The sequence below is a fragment of the Xyrauchen texanus genome, chromosome 7 (assembly GCF_025860055.1).
Source record: "Xyrauchen texanus isolate HMW12.3.18 chromosome 7, RBS_HiC_50CHRs, whole genome shotgun sequence".
NCBI lineage: Eukaryota > Metazoa > Chordata > Actinopteri > Cypriniformes > Catostomidae > Xyrauchen > Xyrauchen texanus.
The window spans coordinates 39,581,925-39,601,481 of record NC_068282.1 but is presented as its reverse complement, the minus strand read 5'-3'; the positions used below and the strand labels follow the sequence as shown (position 1 = coordinate 39,601,481).

General features: G+C 36.9%; 1 protein-coding gene across 3 annotated transcripts in view; it reads right to left on the bottom strand.

The window, feature by feature from the left end:
* The window catches only part of LOC127646163 (E3 ubiquitin-protein ligase MARCHF7-like), a 37,715-nt gene that overhangs the window by 11,053 nt on the left and 7,105 nt on the right, over positions 1 to 19,557 (bottom strand). The window contains exons 2-3 of one of the 3 annotated variants that reach the window (XM_052129639.1): positions 19,144 to 19,249; positions 8,810 to 9,006 (exon numbers count right to left, since the gene is read on the bottom strand). In XM_052129639.1, the coding sequence (XP_051985599.1) occupies positions 8,810 to 8,992 (183 nt within the window). In that variant the 5' untranslated portion in view covers positions 8,993 to 9,006; positions 19,144 to 19,249. Of the gene's footprint in view, positions 1 to 8,809; positions 9,007 to 12,119; positions 12,281 to 19,143; positions 19,250 to 19,557 lie in introns of those variants that run through there. The other 2 variants (XM_052129636.1, XM_052129638.1) reach the window with 2 other exon arrangements.

The following is a 19,557-nucleotide window of genomic DNA, read 5'->3' as shown; positions in this document are numbered from 1 at the left end:
CAAACTCATAGAAAATAAAACACAATCCTAAGTATTCGTCAGTACTCTGGCTAATTTGACAAGGAACAAAGCTTCGACTGAACCAGATATTCCATCGCAGCACAATACAAATTTGAATTACTTTACAAATAATACTGAGACCATCAGAAAGAAAATTGGAATTATGCAACAGCACCTCAAAAGACATAAAAGAAGTGTTATACATAAGTGTATAACAATGCCTTCGCTGTTATAGGTCAAGAAAAGCTAACAAAACTTGTTAATGCATCGAAACCAACAACATGTATGCTAGACCACATACCCACTAAGCTGTTTTCTGTAATCTCGGAACCTTTCGTCAATACTACAATATATTTAGGACCTGTATCCAGAATTTTAAAGCTGCCAGTTATCAAACTGCTTATCAAGAAACCACAGCTTGATCCTGGAAAGTTAGCCAATTATAGACCAATCTCACATCTCCCATTAATATCTAAAATACTAGAAGGTTGTGTCCTCTCAACTATGTTAATTTTAACAAGGAAATGGTATCAAGTATTTCAGTCAGGATTTAGGCCTCATCATAATACAGAGACTATACTTACCATACTTACAAATGACTTGCTCTTCTCATCGGACTGTAGCTGCATCTCTCAAGTGCCTTTAAATGGTAAATGGTCTGCACTTATATAGCGCCTTTTTAACCTTAACGGTATTCAAAGTGCTTTACACTGACTCATTCACACACTCATTCATACACCACATGCAAGGCCCTAGCCCGCCACTGGGAGCAACTTGGGGTTCAGTGTCTTGCCCAAGGACACTGGCATATGGAGTCGGCATGTGGAGTGATTCGAACCACCAACCCTGCGATTAGTGGCAGACAGGCTCTACCAACTGAGCCACAGCTGCCCGATTTAGATCTTAGTGCTGCCTTTGACTCCATTGATCAAAACATGCTCTTTAGTAGGGCTGGGCGATCGATCGATAGGGGCACAATATAAAGTGTCAATCAATAGAGATTTTGCTATATTGTGTATATCACGATACGTAAATATCCATGTGCAGCATGTGCTTCTCTCTCTGTGGGCAGAGGTTCACGTGAGACAGAGAATTCAAGAAATGGACAGGGTTTTCCAGCATTTAAACATTTTCTGCCGCCACCTAAGCAAATTTAATGGCCTTCATCTCACATTTGCCGCTTCAAAAGCACCAAATATTCTTCTTATCTGACACACGAATGTTTTATGTGACTCTGGCGCGCAGTGTCTCTGGAGCTCCAAAGTGCGTGCGAGTCCAGCAGGCTTTCCGATATTTGCGCTCCAGACAGGAGAGCTCAGAGCGGGATCACTCATGCACCTCAAATCATTACTGACCCAGGAAAACCCCAAATGGAGAAAGAAATCTCCACAGAATAGGACGACTACCAAGCTGGTCAAGAAAATGAAGAGGAGCTTGTTATAAAACCAGGTGACATCTGTGGTGTGGGTTCACAAAAGCCAGCAAAGAGCAGGAAAACATAATCTGCAAACTGTCGCACTACGATATAATCACTCAAAATACAAGCTATCTGTTTTTAAAATGAAGCATGCAAAAAACTATTATAAATTCAAAAAGATTATTTATTTTGCAAGACATTTATTTTATATTTATTTTCTTCAAGAAGTGTTTCTTTTCTGGATATTTTTTACTTGTTTTCTTTTCTTTGTGACATTGCTTTAAGATATTAAGATTCTTGAGGAAAGTTTAGAATTACAATAATAATATATTGGTCAAACTGAAATGTGGCATACTGTGAAATTGAGCATTTTGGTAAGGTTGATTTTTAAAACAAGTTTATTTTTTTATTTATTATTTAATTACTTTGACATTGTTTGTCTTGTTGCAAATAAAGAGGAAGTAGTTTTCATTTAGAAATTATTTAATACACTGACTGAAGTTCCAAAAATAGGCATTACAATAAAGGTTATTTAATATACCAAACCTCAAAAAAAAAATCTTTGGACATTTTCACTTAGGGGTGTACTCACTTTTGTTTCCAGCGGTTTATACATTAATGGCTGTGTGTAGAGATATTTTGAGGGGACAGCAAATTTACACTGTTATACAAGCTGTACACTCACTACTTTACATTGTAGCAAAGTGTCATTTCTTCAGTATTGTCACATGAAAAGATATAATCGAATATTTACAAAAATGTGAGGGGTGTCCTCACTTTTGTGAGATACTGTATTAACCCCTTTTATTGATTTTACAGAAAACATTTACTATTTCGTGATATATCGTCAGGGCTGCAGTTAGGAATTCTTGGGCCTGGTACAAAATGTTCTCAGCAGGCCGACCTCCAGCCACTGTCAGGGCCAGTTCTAGGCATTAAGTCGCCCTCAAAATTGTCTTTTTTTTTTTCTTTTCTCATTATTTAGTGTGGTATGACATGCAACAAAGTGGTAACTTATTCAAATAATAACTTAATCACCAGGGGTGTAAAGTAACAAATTCTCACATTACTGTAACTACTTTTTCTCAAGAATTGTACTTTAAGTAGTTTAAAAATTGCATTTTTTACTTGAACATTTTAAGTGCTGTAACTGTACTTTTACTGCACTTTTTATCCACCGTCTGTGTTCGCTACTTCCCTATAATGATTTTATTTTTATCTCTAAATATGATTGGCTAGGGAGTCAAATCAAATTGCAGTTAACTTGAACGGCAGCTGCAGATCTGGCTACAAACGTGGAGAATGCATCAAGCACAGTTCAACACCTGAACATCACAGCCATGAAAGGGCTTTTCACAGTGAAAAGGCCAATTGCTTGATCGTGCCAACTTGCTTAAGCCATATATCAGCATTTATCCTGCCTCTAATTTGAAGAAACAGAGGTAAATTTTATATTTCTGCTTACTAGATTCTATGTGTCTATAATGTAGCCTGTAAATTAATTATCTATCATTGAGATTATTGGGTTGATGTGAGAGATTAATGCAATGTTATCAATAGGGCAATAAAATGATCTAGATGTTTATCAGAAAAAGAGATGTCTTCGATCAAACTTGAGTAGTTTTCTATATTTAGCCTATGTTATACATCTAGAACAGGGGTATTCATTACATCAATTGCGAGAGCACCACTGGTTGGTTAATCTAGATGAAATATAAAAGATTGACTCTTTATTTCCTAAAGCTGCACACTGTTTGATTGACAGGCGGCTAATATTTGAGCGCCAATGTGGGTTTGCACCTAAATTACCAAATACACAATTCTGCCAATGCCCGTCTTGATGAGGCATTAATGTAAATGCAGTCATTTAAGTCTAAAGTGAATTTAAAAAGTGGGGAGAAAAAAAAAAAAGCATATTTGCATCAAAATGTTGGACTTTAAGTGTACATGTAACCGAATTGAGCATCGTCTAGTAGGCACAGTCATAAAAAGGCCATTAATCAAACAACATTAACTAGGAAATGAGAAAACCACTTGCTAGTTTTGGACGAATATCTAGAGTAGCTTTAAAAGTATTAATGTAATAGAATAAAAGTGGCATTTTTAATAATAATATTTTTTCAAATATGGTTCGTTTTTTAACTATACTAACCCCTGATGTAGAGTGTTAATTGGTATAATAAATTACCAGGAAAGTAGAAATAATAAAATGATTTATACTTATGCTTAGCATTTATAAAAATAGAAAAGTATCAATGTTTGTAGAGCAATACTTCAGCAGAACATTCCACCAGTCACAAACTTCAGAAAATTGTGCCTCATGCATGAGATTACAACTATTTCTTGGCCTAAAAGGAACATGTTTTATGCACAACAATAATGCTCGGTAGGCATTGAAGGGAAATTTAGACCCTACACAAACTGATTTTAATGTAATGGTTTCATAGATTACGATTTAAAATGGTGATCAGTGTATTGGAGTAAAGTTATTTTCATTAATTTCTGTTATTATGTCTCCCTTTTATTTTGTGGAATCACATTCATGTAGTGTTAATCATAGATAAGTGATGTATTTTAAAAGTTGGCATACAGTATTCATTATAATTAGGCATAGGTTTTGCAACTTGGTACTCAACTCATTACTCATGAGTACTTTTAAATGAGCTACTCTTTTACTCTTACTTTTTGTTAGGACAGCTACTTTTACTCTACGCACTATATTTTGGGGAAGTAACAGCACTTCTACTTGAGTGTGATTTCTGTACTCTTTCCACCCCTGTTAATCACTTAATCTGCTTCTAGCAGTACTCTCTACATTTTATAAACAGATTCAAATGGGGAAAAAAAAAATCTCATAAGAGTTGCCTAAAGCCAATCAGAAAGGATTTTCTGCCAGCTTTTGCCATTTTTGTTGCAATATGCATCATGCATGCAGTGAATGATCTGTGGCTTCATGCTGTCTGAGACTAACCTTCAAAATTCCTTGAAACGTAATCTCAATGGTTTAGTGTTTTACAAGAACAGAAACATTTTGATACAATGACATACTTTTATTAATATTCAGAATTTACAACCGGAGCCTGGGTAGCTCAGAGAGTAAAGACGCTGACTACCACCCCTGGAGTAGAAATCAAATCCAGGGCATGCTGAGTGACTCCAGGTCTTCTAAGCAACCAAATTGGCCCGGTTGATATGGAGGGTAGAGTCACACGGGGTAACGTCCTCGTGGTTGCTACAATGTGGTTCACACTCTCGGTGGGGCACGTGGCGAGTTGTGCATGGATGCCGCGGAGAATAGCGTGAAGCCACAACATGCGCCAACAAGCCAAGTGATAAGATGTGCAGATTGACTGTCTCAGACATGGAGGCAACTGAGTTTCATCCTCTGCCACAGAGTCACTACACCACCATGGAGGACTTAAGAGCACATTGTGAGTTCCAAATTGGGCAGAAAATGGGAGGAAACATTTTTTAAATAAATTTACAGCCATTTCTGAAGCTCCAACACACAAAGAACATGCATTTTCTTATTCTCTATACTTTGTAATAAACAGTGTTGGATAAGTTACTCTAAAAATGTTAATTAATAACTAATTATTATTATCATCAGTGTAAATGCTGTAATAATTACTCTCTGAAAATTAAGTATAAAGTATTGCATTACTTATTACTTTCTAAAACCCTTATCAACCTCAATCAGATGAAAAATACTAGGATAGACATGAAACTGTCCTTTTAATTCTTTCAAATAAATCATATAAAAATCGAATAAATTATTCATAAAGTGGCCAAAGAATTTAAGGAGGCAGCATTAAATTAGAAAACATTAACATTAAATTCAGATTTTAAATTCACCGTTTTATATGGAATTGTTCTATAGTCTATACAGTATTTAACGCAATTACATCAGAAGTAATTGTAGCCTGGGTAGCTCAGAGAGTATTGACGCCGACTACCACCCCTGGAGTTGCGAGTTCGAATCCAGGGTGTGCCGAGTGACTCCAGCCAGGTCTCCTAAGCAACCAAATTGGCCCGGTTGCTAGGGAGGGTAGAGTCACATGGGTTAACCTCCTCGTGGTCGCGATTAGTGATTCTCGCTCTCAATGGGGCATGTGGCAAGTTGTGCGGTGTCACGCACAACAAGCCACATGATAAGATGCGCAGATTGACTGTCTCAGAAGCGGAGGCAACTGAGACTTGTCCTCCGCCACCCAGATTGAGGTGAGCAACCATGCCAAAATGAGGACCAACTAAGTAGTGGGAATTGGGCATTCCAAATTGGAAAGGATAAAAAATAATAATTGAAGAGTAACCCCTTTTTTTTATGAAAACTAATTTACAGTAATTACCTAGTAATGCATTACACCCAACACTGGTGATAAACACTAATAATAAATAGAACCATTTAAGTTTTTATTAACATTTAACTAGTTTAAGAACAGACCACTGAAAACCCCTTATCTGTCGACCACAACCACAGTATGAATAGCCTATTAGGAATGAATCGCATGTTCTCTAAGAAACATGCTGAATTCAGTAATTCTGAATTAAAGCTCACCATATTTAAGCTCATTCTCTGTAAGTCAAGAATCTAGATACAGTACACACTTGACTCATTTTCTGTTACCCTTTTTGCATTCAGCACATAAAATTGAGGTTCAAAGATTTTGAGTGCAGCCGTGCGAGTAGCACGCAGCTCAGAGGGAACATCACAGTTATACATCAACGTGCGATACAGGACGGTGTTCGCACAGTCATCGCGTTTATATCAGACCGCTACCAATTTATGTAAATGAGGAGTTTAAGATTACAAGCATGGAGTGCCACAGGGCTCTGTATTAGGTCATCTTTTCTCCCTGTATATCCATACCCTGGGAGACATTACCAAGAACCACATAATTAGTTTTCACTGTTATGCCAACAAACTTGGCTTTATATTTCCTTGAGACCTAATGAAATTTTCCAAGTTAGCATAGTGTATCAGTAATTAAGACTGGATGGCTAGAAATTTCCTTCTGCTTAATTCTGACAGAGGTACTAATTATGAATGGCCTTGCCCTTTAGTACTCAAGCAACCCTTCATGTTTACTTCGATCGCAAAAAGTCTGGCCTGTTGATAGTACCGGTACCTAGAAAGGACACAATATAATTTTCCTATTTGGCTCCTAAACTATGGAATAGCCTTCCTAGCATTGTTGGGACTCAGATATACACTCAGATTGTCCCACTCTGACTGTTGTGTCGCTGAGCGATGACTACTAACTGCAGTCTGTGCCGCTGAGCGATGACTACTAACTGCAGTCTGTGCCAACCAGACAGTTAGGGGAGCTTCGATAATCACTTTCTGCCTCACTTCACTCTACAACGATTGACTTCAGAGGATGAACTGCTGCCTACTTCACTGGCCACTGCCTAGACCACAGATAGGGATGGACTTCACCGGAAATGAACTACCTCAAACTTCCAGCCAGGATGCAAGGTAGGTCTCTTTTAGGTATCCTTTACATTGTGCGAAAGTTACCAGTATTTAGGCCAACAGGATTTACCAGTATTATGTCATCATGACAGTGAAGTTGAAATACTGAATAACTTTACACAGACAAGATTAGCAAGCAATTTTAACATCATGTCAATAATAAGTCATGTTTACACTTGTGACTATACTTTTGAAACCATGTGCATTTTAATATTTTGTCTATTGGACCCTTTTACTTTCATTTGTGCCTTACAGAATGTCATTTTTTACTTTCACACTAACACTGACTAAACTAATGTAGCAAAGTTTTCACTTGCTTTTACACATGATCTTGAGTGTTTCCAAGAGACAAAAACAATCTGGGAGCTTCAGTTACCTTATCTAGCGAGACAGACCTTGACAGGCTGATGATAGACCAGGTCCAGGAATACAGCATGGCCTATAAAAAGCCCAATGGACCAAGCCAGTGAAACCTGAAGACCTTCCCATAGACCCAGAAGTGCAGCAGAACTTGAGATGCTTACAGCACTCAAAGACTGACAGTCATACTTCTAGAAACCTTGTGAAGCTTTACTGACTAAAAAGGTAGACACAACAAACTGTACTCAAACTTCACATAGTGTTCTCTCACAGATTTTGTGACGTCACCACCAGCTTCAAAGAATAACTGACTACTTTTAGTTATCCTCTTTTTATACTTACCATAATTGGTAATTATGGACACCAGGGTTTACCATTACACGTATCTTTGTAAATTGTACGGTTGTGCTATACTGGATGTGGGCTATGGGAGGGTACAAATAGAGCCAAACTGACAAATATGGACACTTGCGCACCTTTACATTTACATTTATGCATTTGGCAGACACTTTTATCCAAAGCGACTTACAGTGCACTTATTACATGGGCAATCCCCACGGAGCAACCTGGAGTTAAGTGCCTTGCTCAAGGACACAATGTTGGTCCTTTTAATGGTCCAGTCCTTTTAAAACCTTTGAAAACACAAGGAGATCTTCAGTGTGAAATGTAAATGCTACAAAAGTATGTAGGATGGTTTTTTAAAGGGGTAATTCACCAAAAATCAAAATTTATATTATTTCCTCACCCACATGTTATTTCAAACCGTTATGACTTTCTTCTATGGAACACAAAAGATGTTAGGCAGAATAACAGGCTCACTAGTTGCATTCCTAGTTTGGAAGAAACAAATATATACAATGACGGTCTATGTAATGCTTAACCGTTCAGTTCAGACCATGCCAAAAGCACAAAATGGAAAAATTATTCTAAACTTTAATTATTCATTTTTTCCAGATACTTCATTAATGGACCATTTCGAAAGTAAAATTTAAGGAGAAAAGGCCAATTATCCATTCATGAAAAATTAAAGTTGACCTTTTTCTCTATTTTTGCACTGGTATGATAAAATCAAAATGCCGATGTGAAAGTGCGGTTATTAAAATGCAAAGGCAGCTATTTAAAGTCTGCGTGAGTTGCTGCTGTGAAAGGGCATGGTCAAATCTACTACCTTCAATGTATCACCAAAACAAATGCTTCTGCCAAAATAAAGGCAGCATAGCTATGCCACATGCAGGATAAGAAAATATGGGACTGCTTTAAAAAAAAAAAAAACATTTGTTAATATTACACAAATATTTTCATATTTCCTTGGAACCCATTAGGTTATTATGAAATGTGGGCACAACATGTGTTCCACAGATGAAAGTAAGTCATACAGGTTTGGAACATGAGCGTGCCATGAGGAAATCTTATTTTTGGATTAAATCTCCCTTAAGGTTTGTAGGCGACTGTTACAGCAGATGCTCTACTCTGGAAGAGCTGATTATTCAGAGAAAGTGAAACTGAGGAGCAGCATATTAACACACACGCTGCAGAAATGAGTGTCACTGTAATACCTGATACTCGGAGTCTAGTTTGACAGAAGCTTCTCTGCTAAAGTGATCTCTCCCCAGGACGCTCCCTCGGCCATAGAGACGACTAGCACTGAGCGCTGAAGAGGAGGAGGACAGGGAGGAGGGCGATGACAGCATGGAAGAGCTGGAGACAGCGAATGGAAACCGACGAGACTTTGAATCCATCTCTGAACTGCACCCTGAGAGACAGAGATAGAAAATGTTTGAAAGAATGCATTACAGCTGCATACCCATGACAGCAGTTAAAGATACATTCCATAAATAAAAAAGGATGTGTAAGGAAATGCTTCAGGTGTTTCTTCAATCGTGGACTACCACCACCTGTCAAGTATTAAAAGACGCCTCCAGCAGTATGCCGGTTGAGTTCTAAAAGTGTGAGTGACAACAGCAAAAATGTGTGTTTGTAGGGGACAAAAACATTACCATTCACCATATCCCCATTCAGCAATGCCTAACCTACTTTTGAGAGCTTAAAAATGTATTGCACCCACAAATTAAATTCGATCATAATTTAAATACCCGTATGTCATTCCATATGACACAAACGGAGATACTTTATAGAATGTCACTGCAGATTACCATACAATGACAGTTGACAGGGACTCACTTTAAAGCTTAAAAAAAAAAAAAAGAAAGTGTCCTAAAAGCAGTCCATGTGACTCGTGCGTCATTTTCAGTCTTCTGAAGGCATCCAGTCACTTTGAGTGAAAAAGATTGAAATTTCAGCCCAAATCAAATATGGTGGCACATCAATAAAAACAAACCTCATTGGTTCTTGCGAGTCTTGAGGCCAAAGGTCATGACATCATTATACAACAATTAAGTTTGATGTTATTGATATGTCGCCATATTTAATTTGGTCCCTGCATTCATGAGGTGAACAATGATTTTATTTGATTTTAGAGTGAACAACAACTTACATTTTGGTCTATTCATCACATAAAGTGGTTGAATCGCTTAAGAGGACTTGAGACTTAAGAGGAAGTTGTATCAAGTACTTTCACAGTGTTTTTTCCTTTATGGGGCTTGCCACCCCATGGAAGTACATGAGGGTGAATAAATAATGACAGATTGTTTTACTTTTGGGTGATTTATTCCTTTAACACAAAGATGCACCACCTTAGTCTGTTGTTTTCATGTAGTCATGCTTTTTTTTTTTCCTTCTTCTGTAAACCCCCCCTGCTTGTGTTCCTTCTGCACACTTCATCAAGCGGTCTATAAATACCCATGCTCTACAGTACAGCATGAAAATAACACTTGCATTGGAGGATTATGCTGTCTTAAGAGCTTTTTTTTCAACTCACATTTGCCAAGTGAGAACTCTAATCTTAACCTGTGGGCACTACAACTGTCATGCAGAAAAAGAGCAAGTGAAACCGGGGCAGGGGTGGTAAGACCACCTGAAAAATCATGCTAAAGTAAAAGTACTGGTACTTCCCCAAAAAATGTAGTGTGAGTAGAACGTTATTGTTCTGAATAAAACCTGTTCAAATAATGCAAGGAATGCAAAAAAAATGCTAAATAAGCAGGATCTTTTGGCACGTCATGTCCTGCACAATAAAGGTGGTAGAGCAGGCATGGGAAAAGTTGTTTGGTACAGGGGCAAAATAATGCTCAAGTAATAATTCACACAAAAATGAAAATTCTCGCATCATTTTCTCACCCTCAAGCCATCCTGGATGTGTATGACTATCTTCTGCAGAACACAAATTAAGATTTTTAGAAGATCTCAGCTCTTTTGGTGCATATAATGAAAAGTGAATCTGTGCTAAAATATTAAAGCTCCACAAATCACATAAATCAGCATAAAAGTAGTATAATCCATGTGCCTCCAGTGGTTTAATCCATGTCTTCAGAAGCGATATGATAGATGTAGTGAGAAACCTAAATATTTTATTCCTTTTTTACTATTAATTCTCCACCCTGCTCAGTCAATCTCCACTTTAACTTTCTTCATGTGTTTTTGGTGATTCACATATTTAATGCCACCTACTGGGCAGAGAGAAGAATTTCTAGCAACAATTGACTTAAATATTTAACTGTTTCTCACCCACACCTGTCATATCAATTCTGAAGTCATGGATGAAACCACTGGAGTTGTTTGTATTACTTCTCAGCTGCTTTTATGTGCTTTTTGGAGCATCAACATTTTGGCACCCCTTCACTTACATTGAAGGGACCTACAGAGCTGAAATAGTCTTCTAAAAATCTTAATTTGTGTTCTGAAGAAATCAAGTCATAGACAGATGGCATGAGCACTTTAAATAATTGCAGAATTGTCTTTTACGACAAGATTTAGGTGAAAGAAGCAGTTTCAATGTTGCCCACTACAGGCAAAAACAAAGAAAATCAAATTGCACTATTCAAGTAGTGTTTTTACTAGTCAAATAATTAAATATGAACAAGTACTCGATTAATCGATTACTTGTGCACATCCCTAGTGCACACCCAACAGAAAGCACCCCAAACTGTTCAATATGAACGCAGTCATTAGACGATAATGCTTACATGCAATTTCCTTCCCTTTTGTTTGGTAAACGCATGCATTCCATGCAAAATTTCATGTTTTGTTAGTTTGGTTTTTGTTCCTGAATCTGTAGTACACTACATAATTCTCTTCATCTTCCCTGTTTTAAAGGCTGTGTACTGAACTTAAGTGCCAACCTTCTGTGCTGACTGACAATCTGTATCAGATTTGGGTTGAGATTCTAAACCAAAATGGTGATTTCTAACACTGATATTTCAAACGCTGTCTTTCTTTTACTACGGCCTCTAAATCGCAATGTTCCTGCCATGTTTGGTGCTGAACTTGACAGCACAACACCATGATCTTGGTTTTAGCACAGCTGACATGTATCAAGCTGGTGACGGTGCTCAGGCTGTTCTGATTTGAATTAGCTCAGCTCTCGGATTACAAGCACAGTAAAACACAAATGGGTCGCAGAGGAGATAAACGCGGATTCTTTTCCATGTACGAAAGCCTTTGTTCCAATAAATCAAGGCTGATTTAACTCAATACCTTCAAAAAAGCACATACACATGACATGCAACACTGATGCGTTAAACCAGAAGCTTTTAATCGCGTTGTATGTGAATCCCGGAGCAATTCACATTAATACACCAGTACACTACCAGATGTCTAGGCCTTGTTTTTGTTAGTCAGGCCACTTCCTGGCTAAAACAACAATAAAGCAGCTACATTTCGAAAAGACCGTCGAGCTAACGAATGCAAACTCTTAAGAGTTTGTAACGACTTCCACAAACAATGTCCGTCACAGCGCGCCAGTCTCACCGTGTTAGAAGGCTCCGATTGGCATCACTTCCGTATGAACTCACCTCTGATTTTCCGACTGTCTGCCTTTAGCATTAATGGCGTCCTTGTGTTGATATAGAGAAGGTCACGTGCTTTAAAGTGTAACGCGGACACCCGCAGGAAACGCTTAACGTTCAACATGGGAGGAGACTGACAGAATTGTCTGCCAATGAATTGCAGAATAGCGAAATACGCCCGCCCATTTGGCATTGACATAAAGTAAACACATTATTAAGCATATGTTAGGTTGTAAAACCTCAAACTGTAGGTGGCATACAAAAGCAAATCTGAGATCTGTGAAAATACAGGGTATTGACCCAGGTCATTGACATATAAGCAGGGTTGGGAGGGTTACTTTTACAGATTACACTACAGATTACAGAATACATGCTGTAAAATGTAAATTGTAACGTATTTCGTCAGATTAGTCAAGGTCAGTAACGTATTTAAATACTTTGGATTACTTCTTCAGCACTGGTAGATTTTTTTCACTTGTTTTGACTATAAAAACCCTGCCAGTACAGTAAGACAAAATACACACATTAAAAATACATTCTCTGAAAAAAACAAAATATCTTATGCAGTGTTGTTTCTAAAACAAGATCAATCAAATTGATCTTGTTATAAGGAGTTTTCGATATTTTTACAGGAAAACAATACAAAAAATATTAACATGAATATGATTGTTGCCCTAATATCAAACTTCTTACTAGATTATGATCCAACGTGAATTTTCTTGATAAAAAAAATATTATTGTGTCAGGTAACGTGCTCCAGACTTACTTCAAACGTACTTCTCTGTCTGCCCATATGAATGTAACACATAAGAAAGTGATTCACCGCTGTTCAAATGCACTTTGCATCGCATCATTTATATGTATAAATGTTTTCAATCTGAAAAGACTAAATATTAATTGAAACAAATGACAATAAAATGCAAAGTAATCTCTTCAGTAATCAAAATACTTTTTGAATGGAACTGTATTCTAAATACAGATTATTTAAATTGTAACTGTAGTGGAATATAGTTACTTATATTTTGTATTTTAAAATACGTGTTCCAGGTACTTCTGTTTCGTAACTCCACAACCCTGCATATTAGGTTGTTCGTTGTGATACGAACATGACACTAGTTTAAAAACAGGTGTCATGTTCGTAGAAATGTGGTATTTGTGTCTATGTTGGTTTCATCCATTTTTGAAAAGCTTAAATAGCAAAAAAAAAAAAAAAAAAAGATTTAATGACTTAAAAATTGTTAAGTCATGTAACTATCAAGTAAAAGGTTTTAAAATACTTTCCAAACATCTTAAATACACATAAGTGCACACAACTTCAAAAAAGTTTTCTATGTGTTTATATATATATATATATATATATATAGTTTTATTCAATTATCATGAATTTTTGAGCTATGAATACCAATGTTTTCTTAGGGTTACTCCATTTGACCGGAACAAAATGTGCCTTTTCATGAAAATGTCTTTTTTTTTTTAAACTTAAAGCGATAGTTAACCCAAAAATGAAAATTCTCTCATAATTTACTCGCCCTCATGCCATTCCAGATGTGTATGACTTTCTTTCTTCTGCTGAACACAAATTAAGATTTTTAGAAGAATATTTCTGCTCTGTTGGTCCTTTCAATGCAAGTGTATGGGTGCCAAAATTCTTAAGCTCTAAAAAAACATTAAGGCAGCATAAAAGTAATCCATACCACACCAGTGGTTAAATCTATATAGTCAGAAACAATATTATCATTGTGGGTGAAAAACAGATCAATAATTAAGTCTTTTTTTCCCCTATCAATTTCCACTTTCACTTTCTTTTTCTTTTGTTTTTGGCAATTCACATGTTTTGTGCATATTACCACCTACTGGGCAGGGAGGAAAATGATTAGTAAAATTTTTAATATTGATCTGTTTCTCACCAACATCTATCATATCGTTTCGGAAGATATAGATTTAACCACTGGAGTCGTTTGACCTTTATTTTGTTGCCTTTATATAATTTTTGGAGCTTCAAAATTTTGGTACCCATTCACTTGCATTGTGAGGACCTACAGAGTTGAAATATTCTTATAAAAATGTTATCAACAATCTTATATAAATAATCGTTTGTAAAAATTATAAAAAAATCTTCGTTTGTGTTTAGCAGAAGAAAGAACATCATACACATCTAGGATGGCATGAGGGTAAGTAAATGGTAAGAGAATTTTCATTTTTGGGTGAACTATATCTTTAAGGGGTCTTCTTTATTTTATTTATTTATTTATGTAATGGCTTCCAGCATGTTGTTCACTCCACTCCACTTGACTTGAATTAATAATATAAGATTACTTCAACTACTTGTGCCAACATTTATTTTTTTCAAGAATTTCAGTTTTTAATGAGACTTTCATTTTTCTCCATCCAGTAACTCCAGTTTTACATTTTGTACTTTAAGCCCCAGAAAGAAAAAAAAACAATTACTTTGAAACAGTAATTATAAACAGGTCCATCGTAGCTGAGGTGTATTCAAGTAATTGTTTTATGTGAGTTGCATTTCTAATGTATTTTAAAACAATTTAATAGAATTGAGCGTCACGTCACTGACACACATTTCACTACACAAATTTAGCCAATCAAAGGCGACATTTATTGTTGTATACGTCCATATTTGGATATTTGTCTTCTTGACCGGTAGAGGGCGGTATAATGCATCTGTTATAGTAATAATTGCTCTTTCGTTTGTATTTGCTCAGAGCCACATGGTATTTCTCATGTCACTGTGGTAATTAAAAATACTGTGAAGTGTGATAAGACAATAACGAGAACTGCAAAAAAAAAAAAAAAAAAAACCTTTTAGAAGTCAAGTTACAATATCTATAAATACACCAAATATATTCATACATAGGATTAACTGTGGAAAATATATTGTCATTAGGGTGTAATATGCACACAAGATTAGAAGAATTCAATTTCATTGTCTAGGAAGACTGATAAGGTCTCGCTGATATGAAATGCCAGTCATGTTTAATGGCACAAGGTTTTTTGATTGAAAAGTTTTAAACAGCAGGCATGTTTTGACCATGTTATTTTTTTTGAATATTAAATTATTATTTTAACTGGGTCAGTGATCAAAGTATTAGAAAGGAAATGTTAGTTAATAGATATTTAATAAATGTTTTACAGTAGTCACCCAATACATGCTTATATGCATAAAATAAATGCCAAATTTTACATTGCTTAAAATATTGTCACACTGCAGAATTGCCTTCATGTATATTCATATGGACGAACATTTTATAAAAAAATTTTCATTTTAGGAGCCAGCTTTTTTTATTCTCTATGACTAACAGAGGTATAGCTCTCTTTCACTTGTAATCCTTACATTGTGACAAAGGCCCTATAATGAAGAGGTCACCGTCCAAACAAAGGCGGAACACAAGCACCACCCCCACTAGTGTTTGCTCTCCGTCTGCTGTCATGTTTGGCCTCCCACCAATGGATGACTGGATTAAGAAAAGGTTCTGAAGTTTATGTTTGTAAAAGAGGAAGGAAGTTCTAAACATAGGTGCCCCACCACTGAAGTTTCAACTTAATGTCCAAGGAAGGGTGATAAACATTGTCTAATCTCTGCTGGCAAATGGTTGACTTTTGTACTTTTCAGGATCTAAAGATGTTAAAACAAAGTGCAAATTGAAACATGTGAGGACTGATTCAGAGTCATACATCTGTATATGGAAACACAGTCTCCAGGTACCAAATAAAAAAAAATCACAGCAGAGTTTCTTTTTTTACAGAGAAAAAAACAACAACGGCAGGATCAAGGGGAGAAGTCAGCAGCTTCAGACATGGCTGAAAGAATGTCTGGCCTCCTCCACAAATGTGTAATCACAAAGGAATGCCTGCAGACCGCTCGGCTTTTCCACCGTCCTTCGTTCACTAGCGCTTTCCCACGCCTTCCCATGGTCTCAAGCCCCCTGCTTTTTTTCCCTGGCCGAGGTTCACGGCACATGAGCGCACCTCAGAGGGTCATGCTTTCACAAAAGACACAATGCCACTTCAGTCAGCCAAACAGCACACAAAACTTAAAATAGAATTCTTGGTAAGAATTAGCTTTTCTGTCCACCCATTCATGTGATTGTTGTTACTCACAAGCACTTCCACAATGTTTGACAAATCACCAGAGAAGAAGCTGTCTTCTAAGCATCTGAAATGGCAGTTGATGTGAATTTAGCATGAGTTTTCGAACATTTTTGTTTGATCTACGTGATTGTGACTGATAATCAAGAAGTACCGCAATTCAAACAAGCTGAAACACATGGTTTAGTTTACTTTCGTTTCAAAGATCTCTTCCTCTAATCCACAAATGACTGTGAAAGTGCATATTGTACATGGAAATGGTTAATTCTAACCAATTTTCTTGTGATTAATGTAATACTGCTGTGTAAACATTACATTTTTCTTTTCTCTCTCTCTCTCTCTCTCTCTCTCTCTATCAAGTACTTAGAAAAGAACAGAGATCAGACGGGAAAAGCTACCTGTTTTTTGTTTATTATTTTCCAGTCCTCCAGGTGTATAGTGACTGCTGTGATTATCCGTGCTCCACCCAAAACCATCCTGCTGAGTGGAGATGGATGGCTCATGGGGGATATAAACACACTTGAACACACACTGGCAGACAAGACATGGCTATTATCACAGTGTTGCTGATGGCCTAGTTTTGATCATACGACATGGAGTCTCCTCCGAATGCCTGACCCTGCTTGCTGCCTAGAGCACAGCCAGCATTGAGCTGAAATGACTAATTAAAGCAGACGTTGTCTTTGCATAAATCAAGATTTGATGCGGACTGACAGTTGGCGTGAAAATTTAAATAGATTTCCTGAGATGGGCAAAGGAGAACAAATGTGAACTTTTGGTTGACATTATGCAATTTAGCGTCTTGCTAGACAGAAAGTGGAAGTCCGCAGAAAGGTGTTCTGGGTCAGTGTTTTGAAATGAGGTTGATCCAAAAGAGGTTACACTTATAAATAAATACAGCACATAAAAAGCGTGAGAGTTTAGAAGATTTTAAAACCTTTGTCTTTCTCTCACACTCTTTCTTCCCCTTTTGTAGCCAAACATGAAGCGACTGTTTCACATTTTCAGATGTCTATCTTCGTAGAAGTATAACAAAAGCCAAGATATCATTTTTCAGGGAGATAATCTCCTCTTGCAGTTGCCCTTACTTTACTTTGATCTATAATTATATAATTCCTTTGCACATTTTGAAGTGATTCACTAACACCCTTATTTGTCTATGCCCTTGGCTCTGATGCTAGAGACCATGAATAGCATCTATATGTGACATTCATTAACAGTACATAATATACAGTATATACACGATAAAGCATCAGTCCATTGTTCCACTTGAGCAGAATGTAATTGAGGACAGCATGCCAAGGCCAGGGAAAATCCTTTATGCACATCCCTTTAATTCCACAATAATTCTCACAACTGTAGTTTAAGGCATCGTTTTTAAAAGAAAAATGTATGTTAAATATTTCCATTAGTGCTTTGCACTGTAGGCAGTACAATAATATAAATAGTCATTCAAAAGGTTATTAAATAATATTATCTTTACAAATGGAAGCAGGCACAGCAGCTGAAAGCTAATCTGGGGAATTGATCGGCAGCGCAGCCTCTCCTCGGTTTTTCCTTCATTTCACCCATGAAAATTTACATCCGTCTCTTTTTTTCCCCCTAAAGGATGAAAATTGGAGGGTTGCTTGACAGATCCTATTTTACTGATCGTGGAGAATGCTCAATCTATTTTCTTCAACCCTCCACCCCCCTCCCTTTATTAATCCTCCTAATGTTTTCTCTTCTCCGGCTGCTGATGCACTCTTTGATATATCATTGCTGAAGGGAGTGAGGGAAAATGTCAATTACAACTGTTAAACGTGAACATTTAACTACTGTAATGGTGTTTTATAAGAGAGCTGATTTGTTGTCGACAGTGAGGAGAGGATGGTTTACTCAGTTAAGTGATCAGGTTATCATGAACTTGACACCACTGGGTCAAGGGTTAATTTACCCAAAAATTCAAATTCTCTCATCATTTACTCACCCTCATGCCATTCCAGATGTGTATGACATTATTTATTCTGCTGAACACAAGCAAAGATTTATCTCTAAAGAATATCTCAGCTCTGTAGGTCCTCACAATGCAAGTGAATGGGTACAACAATTTCGAAGCTCCAAAATGCACATAAAGGCAGCAAAAAATTAATCAAGAAGACTCCAGTGGTTAAATCTATATCTTAAGTAGAGATGTGATAGGTGTGGGTGAGAAATGATCAATATTTATGTCCTTTATTAATGTAAATTCCCTCCCTGCCCAGTAGGTGGCGATATGCACAAATAATGATTTGTTTCTCAAACACATCTATCATATCACTTCTGAAGACATGGATTTAACCACTGGAGTATTATGGATTACTTGTATGCTTCCTTCATGTGCTTTTGGAGCTTAACATTTTTGGTCACCATTAATTTGCATTGTAAGGACCTACAGAGCTCAAATATTCTTCTAAAAATCTTCATTTGTGTTCAGCAGAAAAAAGAAAGTCAAACACATCTGGGATGTCATGAGGGTGAGTAAATGATGAGAGAATTTACATTTTTGGGTAAACTATCCCTTTATGATAGCTGCTCTGATAATGTGCCAATAAAATCTAACATTTACTTTTTTCCAAATGTACTGCATGGGATAAAATTATATATTTGGTCTCTTAAAAGAAGGAATTAAAAGCACAAGTATGCTGTATAAATATATTTCCTTTGACAAGTGCATTCTGACTCAGAAAAGTTGGCAATGCTTGCATCTCAATGAGAAGATACTCGTTTTTAAAGCCATGACTGTATTCCTTTTCCCCCTTACATTAATGTCCTCTTCCTGCAAATGAGTACATGTGGGGGGGAGAGAGACTGAGCAAGAGAGTGAGCAGAGAACAGGGGCTGATGTCAGTGGTCTGTCACACCTCATGTGGTTATCCCCTTGGGTCTGCCACTCCATCACTTCCCATCTGTTTACCTCATCGCCGCCATGTTAAGACTTTTCCCACATCTAGGGATGATTAAATGCATCTACAGTAAGCAGAAGGGAAAAAAATGTTTAGCATGTGCTCTCACGTCTCTCTGTAAACATTACATCCATAGGTCAAAGGTCAGCTTATGTTCAGTCATCATAAACATTATGACTACACACTCTTATGATGATGTTATAATTTGTGAGCGTCCTGCTGAGCTACACTGTAATATAATGTTCATTTTAAAAGTCAAAATAACATTTTTAATCTTTTCTGATGCTATACAGATGTTTAATCATTGAGTCAGCAGAGGAGACAACCCCTGCCCCAGTCAAATGTAAAAATGGTTTTCATTGCTGACCGGTG